This window comes from Mangifera indica, chromosome 12 (assembly GCF_011075055.1).
Source record: "Mangifera indica cultivar Alphonso chromosome 12, CATAS_Mindica_2.1, whole genome shotgun sequence".
Lineage (NCBI taxonomy): Eukaryota > Viridiplantae > Streptophyta > Magnoliopsida > Sapindales > Anacardiaceae > Mangifera > Mangifera indica.
In genome coordinates this window covers 9,989,788-10,006,339 of record NC_058148.1, presented here as the reverse complement: position 1 = coordinate 10,006,339, position 16,552 = coordinate 9,989,788, and the positions used below count along the sequence as shown (strand labels likewise).

General features: G+C 34.1%; 2 protein-coding genes across 4 annotated transcripts; both read right to left on the bottom strand.

The window, feature by feature from the left end:
• Positions 1-3,573, bottom strand: LOC123192876 (PHD finger protein ALFIN-LIKE 3-like). 3 transcript variants are annotated; one of them, XM_044605568.1, is made up of 5 exons: positions 3,376-3,573; positions 3,019-3,241; positions 1,674-1,850; positions 902-1,022; positions 1-773 (listed from the first exon to the last, which is right to left on the bottom strand). In XM_044605568.1, exons 2-5 carry the CDS (start codon positions 3,192-3,194, stop codon positions 765-767), a joined length of 483 nt encoding a protein of 160 aa, XP_044461503.1. In that variant the 5' UTR covers positions 3,195-3,241; positions 3,376-3,573; the 3' UTR covers positions 1-764. The 3 variants fall into 3 exon arrangements, 2 of the variants coding, with proteins under 2 accessions (XP_044461503.1, XP_044461502.1); XM_044605567.1 differs by having other exon boundaries at positions 1-1,022; XR_006496946.1 differs by lacking the exons at positions 902-1,022; positions 1,674-1,850 and having other exon boundaries at positions 1-347.
• Positions 3,574-4,345: 772 nt separating this feature from the next.
• LOC123192874 (protein SMAX1-LIKE 7) lies at positions 4,346-9,492 on the bottom strand. The gene is made up of 3 exons (XM_044605564.1): positions 7,592-9,492; positions 6,856-7,096; positions 4,346-6,540 (listed from the first exon to the last, which is right to left on the bottom strand). Exons 1-3 carry the CDS (start codon positions 8,809-8,811, stop codon positions 4,636-4,638), a joined length of 3,366 nt encoding a protein of 1,121 aa, XP_044461499.1. The 5' UTR covers positions 8,812-9,492; the 3' UTR covers positions 4,346-4,635.
• Between the last annotated feature and the right edge of the window lie 7,060 nt (positions 9,493-16,552).

The following is a 16,552-nucleotide window of genomic DNA, read 5'->3' as shown; positions in this document are numbered from 1 at the left end:
GTCAAATCACCACGTGCAGCCATAAATCAGCACGTTTTAATTTAGTTAAGTAAGATATCGCTTTCACTGCCTAATCTTTATATGAAATTGACAAAACATATGGTATTTTTATTACTGTAACCTCCCCACACATGTCGACTGATCTTTATGGGATTCAATCTCGATAAGACACTCTACAAGTCACCAGCTCTACGTCTTTCCCAAAATCCCTCCTCATAAAGATCCCATTTGACAGGAAAATGCAGAAACATGAGGAAATTAAATCAAGCTATTTACATTTTTTCATAAGAAATCCAGCTTACCAGATTCAATTCATGATCCAGCGGCCATTCCTATGCATGCTGTAGCTGAAATTCAAAGACAAAGTAAACAAATTAGACAGAGGATAATGCAAATTTAACAGCTATTCATTTTATCCAGTAATGCTACAGAGCATTTGTATTGTTTTAGCGCTGTGAAACCCAGAAAAGGCAGATAAAAAATACATAAATAAACTATCATGACTTTACTACAACATTAGTGAGTAGAAAAAGAAGGTTTGTAATGCCTTCCCTTCTTTGTACAGCAAGGACATTTATACTGCTAAATACTTTGTGCTTAGGCTGGTGTTATCTACATACATTTTCCATGGTACCACTGCTCACAAATGTCACAACCTATCCAAAACTTATCAGAGACAGCTTCTGCAAAAGGTTTTGTTGTGCACATCATCTTCATCCTATGTAGGATCCACAAGTAACTTAGTATTGCTTCTCACTGATCCATCAATTCATCTTCGCAATGGGAGAGAATGTTTTGAGCCCAAAATTGTGCAAGCAAATAAGAGATAAATGTAAAACATAAGTTTGAATTTGCCAATTTGTATTGGTTCTATCAGACTGAGACTAGTGAGAATCTTGACCTTGGAGCTGTTCCGGGATTTGCCTCCACTTTCCACACTTGGTTTATCTTTTGGGAGCATCCAGCAACTAACAACTTCAAAGAGGGTTGGAAGATCGTTTATTATCCTAAATAGCCGCTTTCTGTTGAGATAAAAACCATAAACCTGATTTCTAGTCCAAAATATATATATATACACACATACGTCAACATAAATAATGAAGGTTCATTGGGAAAAAGGTGAAGGTGGAGGTTCAGAGTGTTTGCTCTCTAAAACACATGCAAAACCAATGGATGAAGCTTCCTTGATCTAAATTAGCTAGACAAAATGTAAGAATTCACTAAGCGCATGCATTCCTATGCATAACTTCATTTAAAAGTTTACCTCCACCAAAGCAATCTGTAGAGGCTATTGAAAACTACAAATGGAAGGAAAAGTAAAGTAAGCAACATGTTAAGGTGCATGAATTTTCATCAGGCTGTAGAAGCACCTGTAAGGATAACAAAGAAATACAAACAACTCACTGGTAATGTATCTCTAATTTAAGGTATGCATGTGTTTGTAAATCAAATCAATCTCAGAAGACAAAGGATGGTGACTGGTAAGTAGTCCCGGAATTTTGCATCCAGCAAAACATTTTCTGACGGTGAAATGAGGGTAATATAAATAATGTCATAATAAATCTTAAGGTTCTCTCTCAATCCTCTCTTGCTTCATTTAATATACCTGTTAAATGATTAGCTAGCTAAATCTTTTATTTCCCTATTCTGATCTTTGAAAGCGTTTCAAGTACCTGCCATCAATGTCCTTCAACAGAGATTCTTTTTGGTTGTCTAAAGAATGCCATTGGAAACTGGGATAAGATGTTATTAGAACCAGCCCACAGATCCAGACAAAGCTCAATGTCTCAAACTTGTGCAGGACTAAATGCAATACGCTCAATCCTAACATCAATCTTGGGCTAGTCCACCTGCCACCCAAGTCACAGCACGAAAAATACATCTTTCAGTGATTCAGAATCTTTAGGCTTGTTAACCTCTTCTGCATGGTAGCAACTATAGGCATGTCAAACATGCGTTCAAATCGTTACAAAGATGTGAATCGGGCTTGAACTTCAATGCGAAAATTGCACTCAAATAAATGAACAAGTTACATTGAGCATTTCATTTCATAAAGAGGGAAACCATACTAATTTTGATCACCAGTGCATTCAATGCTGTTTCCTTCATGTATGGAAATTGCAAAGTCATATATATAAGCTGACAAAATATGGGACTATTAGTATGTCAGATGACTTGGTTAGAACACGAAGTGTCACCATTGAACTTGTTTCACTACAACAAGCGGTGATAGTGTTGTGCTGACTATATACAGAATCAGCATTTAGAAGCTGATATTTGGGAACAGGTCATGGGTATATTCGTGGAGCTGTTTGGCATATGTTGGTCCGGTACTCCATGAATAGTCCAAATTATTATATCAATTTCAGTTGGCCATAAAGAATCGATTTTGTATTAGAGTGACACGAAGAAATGAGGATATGCTGAAACCTATGAATGACACTTTTTGCAGATGAATGGGGGACAACAGGGATCACAGTTTGTTAATCCATTCTACTCTATGAATGTGTGGTAGCTGATACTGACTAATTCGGCTACAGGTAGATAGTATATAGTTATGTCCAGTGATTTCAATAGGAAAACCCTCTCCATTTAGTTTGCTGGAGTTGGCTTCAAATACAGTATCAATTGTACATGGATGAGCAGGAAGTCAAGGATTCTGTGCAACTCCTATTATGATGAGAAAGTTTGCCAGAGATGTTGACAAAAAGCATAGAAATAAAACTATACATACAAATAAATTGTATAAACTTATCTATATAAATTAAGTTAACAACTTGTGATTATGTGATGCAATTATTTACTCTTTACCAGCAAAACTAACTCTACAAGTAAAGCAATTAACACATTCAAAGACATGGTGATCACAGTAATGAATTCTTCTTAGATATATCATTGTTGAATTTTGCCAAAAAAGGGCTATTGCATTTGCACCAACAACTACCCAAAAACTATTCTAGTTTTCCACAATGCTTCCTTAACATTGAGTACCCACAGCCAGTATGTAAAAAATTGTACCTTTCATTACGATTAAGTCGAGCACCAAAGTAGAGAGCCACTGCAAGCAACCAACAGTCACTATGAACGCCAACAAGAGAAAACCACTCTTTCCAATGCATCCCATCCTTTGAAAATTTAAAATTTACGCCCAATGCTGGCTCTGGAACCTCTCGTGGTACCTCATCAGCAGACATTTTCACCCATCTAACATGAGGGTGTCTGTACAAACATAAATTCTCCTCTGCAAAAATCAACAAAATATGCAAAGATTAAAAAATTCTTTAGTATCTCAAACATTAAAACGTACACGTTAAGCTCTCTACAGATGCAACAAACCAAAAAAAAAAAAAAAGAACTGTAATAAAGTGAATTAACCTGGATCCTATTGACAGTACAACTTATCGACATCTAAAAAGAAAGAAAACCCATTAATTTCTAAGGAAGATCAAACAAAAACACTTCCATTTCATCTGAAAATTAGAGTTCAAAAATTAAAGAGAGTGAGATTTTGCCACTGGAAATAAGGCCATTATAGATTAGTTCTAACTTCTAACTCTATAATGTCCCATAGAACACACCTTATTTACAAAAAGAGAAAATGACTATTTTATATTCATTGTTAAAACACAATCTCTCTCTCTCTCTCTCTCTTTTTTTTAATCACCTTTAATTTTTACATACTCATTTATGAATGAATTTTGACATTTCATCTGATTTTTTTTTCTAATTTCATTATATAAAATTTAGCATGACCCCTTGAAATTGATATTACTGGCTTCGCCATTGCTGAAGCCATCTTTCAAGTATACTTTACTGAAGCTTTGGCTGGATAGCCCTTAGTCCATGAAAACAGTGTTGGAATTTTGAAAATGGTAGACAATAAACTAAAAAGTTGATTTATATATGAAAGTATTTTTCCAGTTTTTCAATTTGTTTGTTATATTAGTTTAATCCTCAGGTTCTTGACTATTTTTATATACTTATAACGTATAATATTACTATACGTATCCATTTTAAGTATACAAATAAATATATGTTTATATATATAATTATATGATTAAATATTATTTTATTTTTAATTTAAAATTACTTTATCACATGATAATACACATTAAATACAAATTTATTTGTATATTCAAAATAAATACATATAATTTTATTATTAATAATATGAGTACTTTCATTAATAACCTTAATATATATTTTCCGCCAGCAAAATTAAAATAAATAATTTTTACTTAGTATTAATGTGGTATAATAAAATTATGTGTAGACAATTTTTAATATATAATTAAATATATAAATAATTTGTTATAAGAGCGAGATGTCAGATAAAATGCTGGAATACAATCTCAACTTTACTGGTTCCTCATTGCTTTCTGGTAAAATCATACAAACCTAAATGAAATGCACAAGCATCTAAACATCAACAAATTCAAGGAACAAAAAGAAGATTTTGGTGTTCAGTACATAAGACAATCACATTTCACACAAGCATGGACTATAGATTATATTCAATACACAAACCTATCTTGAGCAAGAAAACCAAAAAAATTTAGATTAACAGCTACCAAATGGTTACTAGAGCTGATTGCTAAATTATACATCTATCTGTTTCACTAGATTTTAAGGATATCAACTCAAAATAATTTTTGATGGAAGGCGAACTTCTGCTACTTCTGGTGTTGGCTTGTCTGTGACACATTCATCGCAAGTAACAAGCTTAACAATGGAATGAGTGTTGAGGTTGTACCTCATTTGAAGTTCTACAAATGCCCCGCGAAGAACTTTCTCCAACCAATCTGTTACCACACTCGCTGTATCCGATAGATATGCAGCTGCGAGTAATTGCTCCATCACTTTGGAGTCGATTTCCAGTGAACATTCAGTGCCAACAACCGTGTGGAAACTCTTGTTTATGTCATTTAGGAATTTCTCTGCAAGTGCATCAAAATCAAATGGCTTGAAAATCACTGTTTCAGTCTGATCAAAGATATCTTGCAACCAAGGCTTGGAGTTCCCCAAGGACTCGTTCTCAGAGTTACCATCATCAATGTTTTGCAGTTCGATCTCTTCAGCTGGAAGATTCAAATCTAAATTCCTGGCTGATGATGTATGAGCTCGTTTAACCATCTCAGAGATATCATCCTGCTGTGAATACCCATTCTGGCCTTTCAGTTTCCTCTTATTCACAAACACTGTGCCTTTACTTGACCTGGATGTGGAAAACTTTTGGCTAATGCTGCTTTTCGGAGCAAGTTCAATTAGGATCTGCATTTGCCAACTCTTTGCTCTCAATATTCTTTCCTCAGAATAATTAACACTCCCATTTTTGTAAGCGATTATCTTGCTATCCTTCATAAATGCTGATGTGGTCACAAATATTGTATTCTTGATGCAATTTTCTCTCCCATCTGAATCAATAAATCTACCTGTTCGTATAGCCTTAGACAGACTAATCTGAACCTGCTGATCAGCCTTATCTACATTTTCAAGAAAGAAAATGGATAAGGGTTTCTTGCATAACTCCCCAGCAATATAATCAACCCCATTTTTCCCTCTGAACTTCATACTGTTACCACTCACATCTTCACAATCAAAGATTGGACACGTATCAGTCTCCCCAACTTTGGAACTCAGATCCACACCGATAAAATTTTCCTTGCTTCCATATATTATCTCGGCAAGGGAAACAGCAATTTTTCTTTTATTGCACCTATCAGGACCGGTAAAATTGAACCATACCCCTCGTTTACTTCCTCCATGGCGAGTTTCATTTAGTCTTTGCCAGTGAACTATGTTTTGGCATATAACATGTATGGCTTCATCTTGCCAGCCAACTCTTTTAGTAAGAGCACTTAAAAGCTTCTTGTAATTACTTAGATCAAATTGCCGATGCCAGTCAGGACATGATGAGGATGAAGATTGGGCCAAATGGTTAGAAGTACTTCCATTGACAAAATCAACATTTGCAGAAAAGCAACCAGATAACTCCTGAGAAAGTTCTGTATGATCTTGTACTGTATTCTCCTTCAGTTCATTTCTGGCAGGGGCAGAGCACATTCCCAATCCTAAAACAGTGGTCACAGAAGTCACCGATGTTGGAGATGTTCGATTATTATCATCCACAGTTGAATTGGACAAACTGCATGGAGACCTGAAGCCACCTGACTCAAGATCTGCTTTTGATGGTTTTTGCCATAGTTTGGATACCGAAATCTCATTCTGATCTTTGGAAACCACAGGAGAAGAAAGGGTTTTTGGAGCAGAAACATTTTCTAAGTCAATGGGAATAACCGAATTCACATTGATGCAACGTTTTTCAGATGGTGGGGCATTTCTATTGCCGTTGCTGTTATCAGCATTATCACTTTTGCCTTCAGGAAACTGAAAGCCCATAACCGTGGGAAATTGAGAACCCACTTGATAGATGTTGGAGGAAGGGTATGGTTGATTCTGATGAAGACGCTGGCATAGGTCATCCCATTTCTTTTGCACCTCTGTAATTTTGGCACTCAATACTGTTCCACCATCTTTGGTCTGCACTGAAGAGATACAAATTGATTTTTACATAAACTTTGCAAAGATTCTTAAACTTAATCCAATTTGTATGTTAACCAGCAAAATCTTATGAATATTTACTCCCAGAAGCATAGAGTCATCAGAGCTTATAATTCACAATAAAATAATATATTCACTATAATCAAATTGACTAGCATGGTCTAAATTTCAGTGGCTTAACATAAAAAATGAAATTTAGATTAAATCTCTTGATTTTTCTCCAGCTTTTTCTAGCCAATAAACAGAACCAAAACCCAAATTTGAGTTCAAAGGTGGTTTTAATGCAGTACACACCTTTCGATCCAATCCCTTGTTTGTGCCTGTCTCTGTCATCTGTAACCAAGAAGGCAAGCTAGATTGGCACTGGTCTGCTATTGAAGAACTGAATTCTTTTGACAAAGAAATCATTTCTTCTTCGCACCTCTCATTGCATTGAAGACACCGGGCTGTGCATTGATATACCCCACTTAATGGGCTCTTGAAGTCAGAAGGTGTAGAAAAGAGCCCAGCAAAAGGAACAAATGACTCCATCAAGCTGCAATTAGACCATCAAACTCTGAGATTTAAAGGAATATGGAGAGGGAAAAAAAAAAAACACCAATAGTAACTTCAAGCACAGAAAAAAAGATACCTAGCGGCAAACTCATAAAACCAAGAGACTCTACTACACATAAACAAACACACAGAATTATAGAAAGAATTGAAGAAATTAAAAAATCAGAGAAGAAACTGACCATGGGCTCACTTAAACCCTTGCTGAAGATATCCTTTCTAAATCTTGCATCAATACATTAAACTAAACCTTTTGTTTCTAGCCTTGTTTGTTATTACAAATCACACAAAGATAATTTAACCTTACATTGAAATATTCTTAGGCAAACCAAGTGACAATACTTAATTTCAAATGACAATTCTCTTGTTCTTTCTTAAAAAACTATTTCTAAAACATTTATTATTAAATAATAATGAAGAAAAATCATGCAAAGCAGACATATAAACACATAACTAACATGAAAAATCCACCACTCACCTGGATTTGGGGAATGTTCCAGCCTTTGAAGAAGCTTTCAAAGAAGCAATAGGCAAAAGATGCAAATCCCAGTCCTTTTCAATCCATGGGAAACTATTTATGAACTTCAAATACGTCTCATAGTTGGCTGCAGCACCAATCAACCAAACTTTGGTGCCACGAAGATGCAACAGCTTCGTCAATTGAGCCACAACATGACTCACTGCAGCTTCTTTTGTTCCTTCATCACTGCTATTTTCATTAACAAATACTTTCAAGTCTCCATAATTAACCACCACCCCAGGCCCTAAACTTTGCTCTATAAACAAACTTACCTCCACAAATCTCACATTAACACTCCCTTTATCAGTACTTTCTGTAATAAATTTCGAAACATCGTTTTCAATTGAAATGATATTCAACCCAGATAATTCGGAAGGTAAAATATTCTTATTATGTTTTCTCTCTACGCTTTCGTTGAAACTCTTGAGTGCACTGTAAGCATGCACACCCACCAACATAGGATTCTTTCTCCTCAAAAGCACGTCTCCAATCCTTCTACAGTTATCATCTCCATGATCCAAGTACCCGCCGTAACCCGGAAACGTATAACTCAATCCCTTCCGACCCGAAACTGGATCCGAATTCTCAGTCAAGTAGTTACATAAAAAAATTGGCGGTGGAGCTTTAGAGGAGCGAGAGAGTTTATAAAGCTGAGTTGTGAGAGGGCGTAAGATGGCGTACTTGATTTCGTTGCTCCGAAATCCCGCTTCACTGAAGACCCGGCTGACGACCGGGTCATCGAGAATTGAAATAATCAAGTGCTGTAACTCGACCTTTACGACGGCCACAGACGAGTTATTAGACTGCGAAAGTTGGTGATAAAGATTGAAATTATCAGGCTGCCTCCGCTGGTTGGCTTGCGACCGTTTAATTGCGGCCATAAGTGAGTTCGACACGGGCGGGTCGTCGTTGAGCTGAGTGGATGAGACGCGGTCGAGAGAAACGCTTAGACAAAGGTCGAGCGCCTTGAACTGAAGACGAGGCGAGTACGCGGTGTTCCTGGCACGCGCACAGGCCTCGCGTAGAATCGAGGACGGGAAAGAAAGGAGAGCGGAAACCGCATGAAGCGACGTCGTCTGTCCATGGCCTCTCCTGCGCGCCACAGCAACGGCCTCGTCGAGCGCGTGAGCTGCTTCGGGTGTCAAGCATTGCCTCGCTACACTAACCGGCGTAGGCATCGCCGGCAAACATATACAAAAAAGCAAATTAAAATTAATGCTAAAGTTTTAAAAAGAAATTTGAAAACTTTGAAAGGGAGATAATAAAGACATAAAGTGTAAGTTTGTTCATGAAAATTTAATAATTTATTGAAGAGGGAGGAAGGAGGAGGGGGGGCTGGTGGGGTCGACAAGAAACAGGTGGTGAGTATAGATTCTGTTTTCTATATATCTCAGATCTTTGTACACAGAGGGAGAGAGAAAGAGAGAGTTGAGAGGTATGGATTCATCAATCAAATGCTTTTTTGAGAGAGAAGGAGATGCTGTGTCCACTCAACACCGAGTTGCTGTGGGGCTCATTGACAGTCAGCGTCACTGTCTGCTTACTTGGTTTTTGATTTTTTTGTGAAGGAAAAAAATCTCCTAAATTCAACAGAGTTTGACTCAGCTCCGGGGCGAGTTTCAGTTCCGGTATCTATTGCATGGCTGCATGAGCGTTATATGGAAGTTATTAAACATGTTTCCAACCCCAAATTAAACCGTAATGAGTCAAATGGGTGAGTTGTGAAAGTCTAGGTCCAGTTAAAAGAGAAAGATGAGGAAAGAGATGAGAGAGAGAGAGAGAGAGGAGGTTGAAATTGTAAAGGTTGAAAATGACAAAGAGAGAGAAAAACCCCATATATCCACCACCACAAACACACCATTCATCATCACAAAATAAAGCAAAAACAAAAAAGAAAAATTCAGAGTAGAATTAGGTGAGGAGTAGTGAGTCGACAGTCGAGTCCTAACCATCATCATCATCATAATCTCTCTTTCTAAATTTCATTACTTTGAAGAGAATAGAAAGAGAGAAAGAGAATGAATTGAGGTAGTGGTGGGCCTTTCTCCATTAAAGTTTCTTTCCGTCTCTCCTCCTACTAAAACATTTCACAGAGAAAGAAAAAAGGTGTTTGATTTGACGTCCTGTTTTGTTCATACCTTTTTTGTCCTCTTATTTCAACCTTTTCACTTCTTTTTTTATCCCAAAATACCAATCAAAGTCTTTCCTCTAGATATCAGAATTATCCCCAACTCCATTACCCTTCTTCAATAGTTGACCAACTCAGTCAAAATCTATATTATTATATTTCTCTTACTAAACCCACAACCAAACCACAGATTAATTTCGTATTCTAATTAAATCCTCCATATCCTACTTAAGATTCCCGAGTTATGAAAAAAACTTGACTCAGCAGCGAGTTGGGTGCATGATGGAAGAGAGAGAAGGGATGCAACGTGTCAGAGTGGTGATCCGCAAAATGGAAAGAAAGAGATATACATTTGTAGAAAGAAACTAAAATAAGAAATGTTGGATTTGCCCTTGAAGCAGTGTCGTTTTCGCACATATTTAGTTACCCTCTCAACACCCCTAACAGACACACATTCTTGACACTCACTCACCACCTAATTCGATTGTAGTAATAATAATAATAAAATAAGTGATAGAGATGGGAAAAGAAGAACAATACAAAGAAGGAAGATTTACGGGATTTGCCGTCACGATTAGTTTGAGCGGAAAAAGGAGGGATTTTTGTATAAGAGAAAATAATTTAACTTAGTATTACCGATTGTAAAATTAATTACTGAATTTAAGGTAAGTGATGATCTATTTCAGATAAAGTTTCTTGTTTGAAAATTAAAAAAAATTAGGATTTGGAGTCTCCAAATTAATTTATCTGGATTCATTGTTATGCTGAGATAAAATTAATTAATAGCAGTAAAAAAAAAAAAGGTTTACAGTTGAAATATTATTAGTTTTCTTGGCAAGATATTCAAAATTCCACCCACTTTACAGTTTACAGTTGAAGACTGCACAGCAGCAAGCTCCATTAATTAATTTATAGCAAGTGATGAATGAATTATTCATAAAGACAGTGATGAGATTTGACTTGAATAAATTTATGTTCATCTAAATATAAATGGGACCATCGACTACTATTGCGCATGAATTCTATTCTTCCTTTTGGATTGTATAATAAATATATTGAATTTACTTCTTTTGTTCTTCATTTTAATATATTTGAAATTCTTTCGACCTCACTTTGCTTTTTGCTCAAGTGGGTATTCTCCAATTTCCATTCATTGATGATTAGACTGCATATTTATCGTACAGCAAAAAAATATATGGAGTGGAGAGAATTTTGTTGATGGGAAAGGGCCATTTCTCCTTTTGTTGATCTTCTTCAAGCTTAACATCAATGACTTCATTTGCATATTATTTTTCACTTCTAAAACCAAGCAGTAAAAGAGCAAAACTAAGATAATTTACTTGGGATATCAGATTCTGCTAAGAACGAATTTTTTATATATTTTTATTATGATTATCACAAAGATGGCCAGCCATGAAAATTTGATTCTCTAGTTTAGGCTTTTGGTGGCCATATATTCACCAAAGCTTTTAAGTACCTGCACTGAGAGGATAGATGCCATGCTTTTACTGCAACTAAAAGGATTGGCACAATCTTTAATGGCTTTACAAATTTAAAGGAAAATGAATGATCATAATTCTAAAATGTGTAAAGACGAATCAAATTTTGAACGTTATAAAGAGAGAGGAATATTCGATGGAGAGATTTACTAATGGTGGATTAAGGGAAGAACGCAGAAGAAGGATTACGAAAGGCAAAAGAGATGGACTTTTTTACGGCAAATAATTTTGTGTGATAGATTGCGGCTTCGTAGTTATAATGAGTTAAGGTTAAGTTATTAGTTGAAAGAAGAGAAAAAGGGGGACCTGAAGAATATGTTCAACATGGCGATCACCACCATGGCTGAACGTGCTGGCTTGTCGCTTAAAGGGCAATCCGATATGACTTCACCTAATATTTCATTTTTAATTCTTTTCAACTTTATTTCGTTTTCTATTGTTTCCAAATTGCCATGATATATGTTGCTTTCTTTTTTATAAACACTGGGATTGTCTTTCGACTAGCCATTGGGTGGTGATTTAATCAACATTTTTACTCTCAATGGTGATATGGAAAATATCACCTTTGTAATTATCTAAAGATATTACGTAAGGGTCGTATCGAAAGTGTGACAGGAACGTCATTGTGATAAAAATAAAAGTAAAATATTAAAAGAATAAAATGTTTTAAAAGTAGTTAAGTTGTTTGAGCAAACTCTACATCTTATATAGTGTTATTATTCTTCTTTATAATGTGTTTTCTAGAAACACATTACTAAGATTGAGTATGATCAATTATGAAGATTTAATAGAGAGAATTTAGATGATGTCTTTTCTTTTGGTTTAGAAAAAACTTTTTGAGAATGAAATAGTAAGAGATGTCAAAGTTAAAACTAAGAAAGAAGTCATTTGTTATATTTTCTTTTTGATTTTTTATTCACAAGGATTGGATGTTGGTGTCATTTAAGGGCACAAGGTGTCTGGGGATTTTACTGAGTTTGCATATCAATTCAATTAAGAAAATGTATGTATTGTTAGAATCATTACACATCAAAGGAGTTTGGGTGTACCATTACCACTTTTCATCAAATGTAATATATATTATGTAATTAGCTTAGTCACTTTGTATTTAATGTATCATTTGAATGATATATCTCTTTTGCAATAAATGTAGCACAATTAACTTAGCCGGTAAAGTAATGATCATACATAGTTGTTTATTTTAGTAATATGAATGTGTTTAATGACAAATATGTCGTTATGATTGAATAGCTTGTACATCTTCTTACTCAGAGAGGATTATCCCCCTTGCTATATTGGGTGGGAATCTATGTATTCTTGTTATGCAATCATATGCATTTAGACGATATGAGTTATTTGCAAACTCTTGGTGTGAGTTGTCTCCACGTTTATGATAAGATGCTAGCTTGCTAAGATGTTAAGTGCTCATCAAGGACTAGCACTTGGCAACTGGTGTTGCTCGAGGTACAATTATTAAGGCGTGGGTCTTACTTGCATAACAACTAGCTACCCCCACTAATACGAGTTTAAAAACTTTATTTCTTTCTTGAACAAATGGATGACATGTAGAAGACTTAAGTTTACACTTGCACAAATGATGACACTAGTGATACTAACATTTCCCTTTTACATAAGTCGAGACACATCCATTTAACTAATGTCTAGAGATGTGTTCAGTGATAATTTTAGAGCCATTTGTTGGGTTATTGTCATAAGGTCCTTTGGATGCTTGCTTCAATAACGTTTGGAATAAAATTTACTAAAAAACCAAAGAGATCTCATCAAGGGTTCTTCTTATATATGGCTCCAAAATTGTTTATGTGAAAAATTTCACCAACATAATAATGTAACTATCTGAAAATGTTACGTGAGAGTTGTGACGAGGGCCTTTTAAGCAATTCAATTGTCTAAGCAAAACCTACATTCACTATAGTTTTGTTACTCTTTTTGACAATAGAGAATGTTTTTAGTTTGCGTTAGAGTTTTTTTAGGAATAAGATAACAACCGATGCCAAAATTAAAGCAAAAAAAGAAGTTATTTGTTATGTTTTTTTTTTTTTGTTTATATATTTGGAAGGCGAAGGTGTGGTTGATACCTAGACATGTAATGTATAGGTGTTTTATTAAGCTTGTGTGTTCATTCAATTAAGAAATAAATATATCATCATAATCATTACATGTTGAAGGATGTTAGATGTAACGTCACAATTTTTTCAATTAATGTGATATGTATTGTTTAATTGACTCAAATACTTTGCATTTAATATTTGTGGAACACCATATCTTTTTTATATTAAATATAACATAGCTAACTTGATCAACAAGATGATTATCATACCCAATTGTTTATTTCAACAATATAGATACTTTGTTTAATCACGAACATACGATCATGATAGAATATCTTTAACAACTTATTTAGAAAACATTTTTCCTTTTTGCTATATTAGTGTGAAAATTTGTACATTTGCGTTATACATCTAAACAACATGAGTTACCTATATGCTTTTAATTTAAAGTTATCTACACATTTGTGACAAGTTCCTTAGAGCATTGAGACTAAGTATGGCCACTAAGGAACTGTCACTTGGCAAACTCTCTATATATATATATATATGTTAGAGAGAGAGAGAGAGAGATTATTTTAGATTAAAGATGCTCCTGCCTGGTTAGATAGATTTTGTTGTCTGTTATATGTTAATGTTCAACTGCGAAAAATTTAGAAGACAAAAACATAGATGACATATCTTACAGAATTACACAGGTTTTAGTCAAATGTGAAAAGCCTAGCTAGCTAACCAACAAGAGGAAAAGAATAATAATTATTCTATAAGATCTTTCATTGTCCATCTATAAGAAAATTCTAGGTAGGATTTTTATAATAACTCAACCCATATTGTATTTATGTATAAATAAGAAATTAAGTGTCAAATCTCAAGTCCTATTTATGTACATATTTCCTTTGAAGTGTAGACTCGCCAACTTTTGAATTTTATGTTACATATTCTTTTTTAAAACGTATCTACATATAATAATATAGACTTTATAAAAGATATACATAAATTACTTGCTTGAGATTAGGAAGAAATAAAATAATTCTCATAAATATATACTATTATAAGAGAATAAAGTTTTGCATTATGAATTATAATATTGATGAACAAGGGGTAGAAGAAAGGAGCCTAAATCATTTTCCATAAATGGGTATCCTATTTAGTTGACAAGACACTAATTTGATTACCAATTAGGTAGACAAAGGGAGCAAGACAAGACACCAATACCCATCAACTTTCAAAGGCTAGCTTAATATTTAGAAATGGCAAAACCCCACTTGGCAAAGCAATGAAGGAGGATTATTGATATTGGCCTTGAAAGAAATTAATCAACTTTAATATTAGTCTAAATGTTCTTAAGCCAAAGTTGAAGCTATGTAGAGTCCACCACTAAAGCCAACCCTACACTACACATACATATATAATTGTGGAAGCACCTTCCCTTCCCACTTGTTATATTTCTTTGCTATATTTGGTACACACACAAAGGGTTTTTGGTGGTTTGCCCCCACCAAAAAATAAAAATTGAGAACTTTATGAATAAAGTCAAGAAGTAATATCAAATCATGCCATTGTTTTTATGTGGGCATCGCTATTTGCTAGTAGGAGATGCGTATGAATGAGCATATTTATGTGTTGAAAGCCAGCAAAGAAGGGAAATATAATTGAGGGGATCCTGGAACTGTGGAAAAAGATTTTCTTTTCCACGTAAAGATGCATTTATAAAGGTGTGGAAAGCAAAGAAAGAAAAATAATCAGAGAGAAAGAAGAAAATGTGGGGTGGTGGGTGGCGGGTGGTGGCTTAGTGGGCTACATAGTGTTGTCTTGGACATTAGCCTAAATAGTAACTCGTATAATTTCATTTTCTCTTCTGGGTTTAGATTTTTTATAGTTTTTAAGTTTTGAGATATACTCTTTTAAGCAGAATCTGAACCATTAACATTAAGGTATTTCTAAATATGTAAGGGAAATAAATCTTGATATAAACCTCAAAATTAATAAAGTGATTCTAAACTTTTAAAGGTTTGTTTGAGTGGTAAAAGGATGAATTTCAAGTAAATCTCTTTTACGATATTTTAATATTAAACTTTTAATTTATCTAGTAGAGTAATTGTTAAGTTAATTATTAGACTTAGAGTTTCACTTGTTTAGAGTGCCGGATTCACCCTAAAGGGACAATTCAACTCAACAAAAATTTCCTCTTAAAAAAAATTTAAAAAATAAAATGTTTTTATTAAGGGTATTATTATATTCTTGTTCTTCCATTGAACTAACTAGCTTAATTGGGTTGGACTGCCCCATGTTGGTCCATATAGATATCCATTAACTGTATCCATTCCTATGGTTTCTGTTGTTCTTCTTCCGCGTATGTCAAACAAGAAATTACAAGTCAATCTAAATTTCAAAACTTTAGACTAATAAAAATATTAAAGATGAATGCAAAAAATATATATATGTAAAATATAATTTTTTTTAAAATAATTATGAACCCCACTCAAACTTGACCATCCCTGTAAAATTAAATCAATCTGATTAAACAAAACAAACTTTAAGTCTAATGATCAACTCTAACAAATATTGTCGATTGCAGGGTCTTTAAATTGGACCCAACTCACCCATCTTTGATTTTGTAAATTTGGAAACCAAATCAAAGATAAGTTTGATTTATTGGCTTTTTTTTGTGGCCATTGTGGAGGTTGAGTGTGGGCATCTAGTTCAAATTTCAAATCCTTGGCCTAAAACATGATCATAATATTTTATAAAGAGAAAAGCAACTAAATGATTATCATTTCATTTACATGAAAAAGGGAAGGGATATTATAACAATTAAAAAAACCGATTAAAACTTGTCATATCAAAGTCTTCATACATATCCATCAATTAACAGCCCCATGTGGGTTATATTTTTCATTGCTAAATTATTATTTAACTTTGAATCCCCCATTTGTTAATATTAATACTGTTTTGAAAATATTAATAATAATTTTTAATAATTAAGACCTGCCGAATATTTATTAAATAGATAAATTTGAAATAGGATAATCAATCCCATAAGTATTTCACCAAATATTAATAATGATAATTATATTTATACAAGGTTTTTCAATAATTTCATAGGTAAAAGATAATGAATTTTACTGTTTATGCCTTGTCTCTGTCAAATTTAATGGTGGAAAACAATAATACCAACAGAAAAGGCAAAAGCAGATGAAATACGTGTTGCTTTTTCTGACGAGTT

Coding starts and splice junctions, on each gene's coding strand:
- LOC123192876 (XM_044605567.1), bottom strand. CDS start 3,194: ATGTCTGCTGATGAGGTACCACGAGAGGTTCCAGAGCCAGCATTGGGC. Junction 1,851..3,018: donor CGACTTAATCGTAATGAAAG/GTACAATTTTTT, acceptor CTTGGGTGGCAG/GTGGACTAGCCCAAGATTGA. Junction 1,023..1,673: donor TTGAAGGACATTGATGGCAG/GTACTTGAAACG, acceptor TTATCTCAACAG/AAAGCGGCTATTTAGGATAA.
- LOC123192874 (XM_044605564.1), bottom strand. CDS start 8,811: ATGCCTACGCCGGTTAGTGTAGCGAGGCAATGCTTGACACCCGAAGCA. Junction 7,097..7,591: donor GGAACATTCCCCAAATCCAG/GTGAGTGGTGGA, acceptor GTCTAATTGCAG/CTTGATGGAGTCATTTGTTC. Junction 6,541..6,855: donor ACAAGGGATTGGATCGAAAG/GTGTGTACTGCA, acceptor TCTTCAGTGCAG/ACCAAAGATGGTGGAACAGT.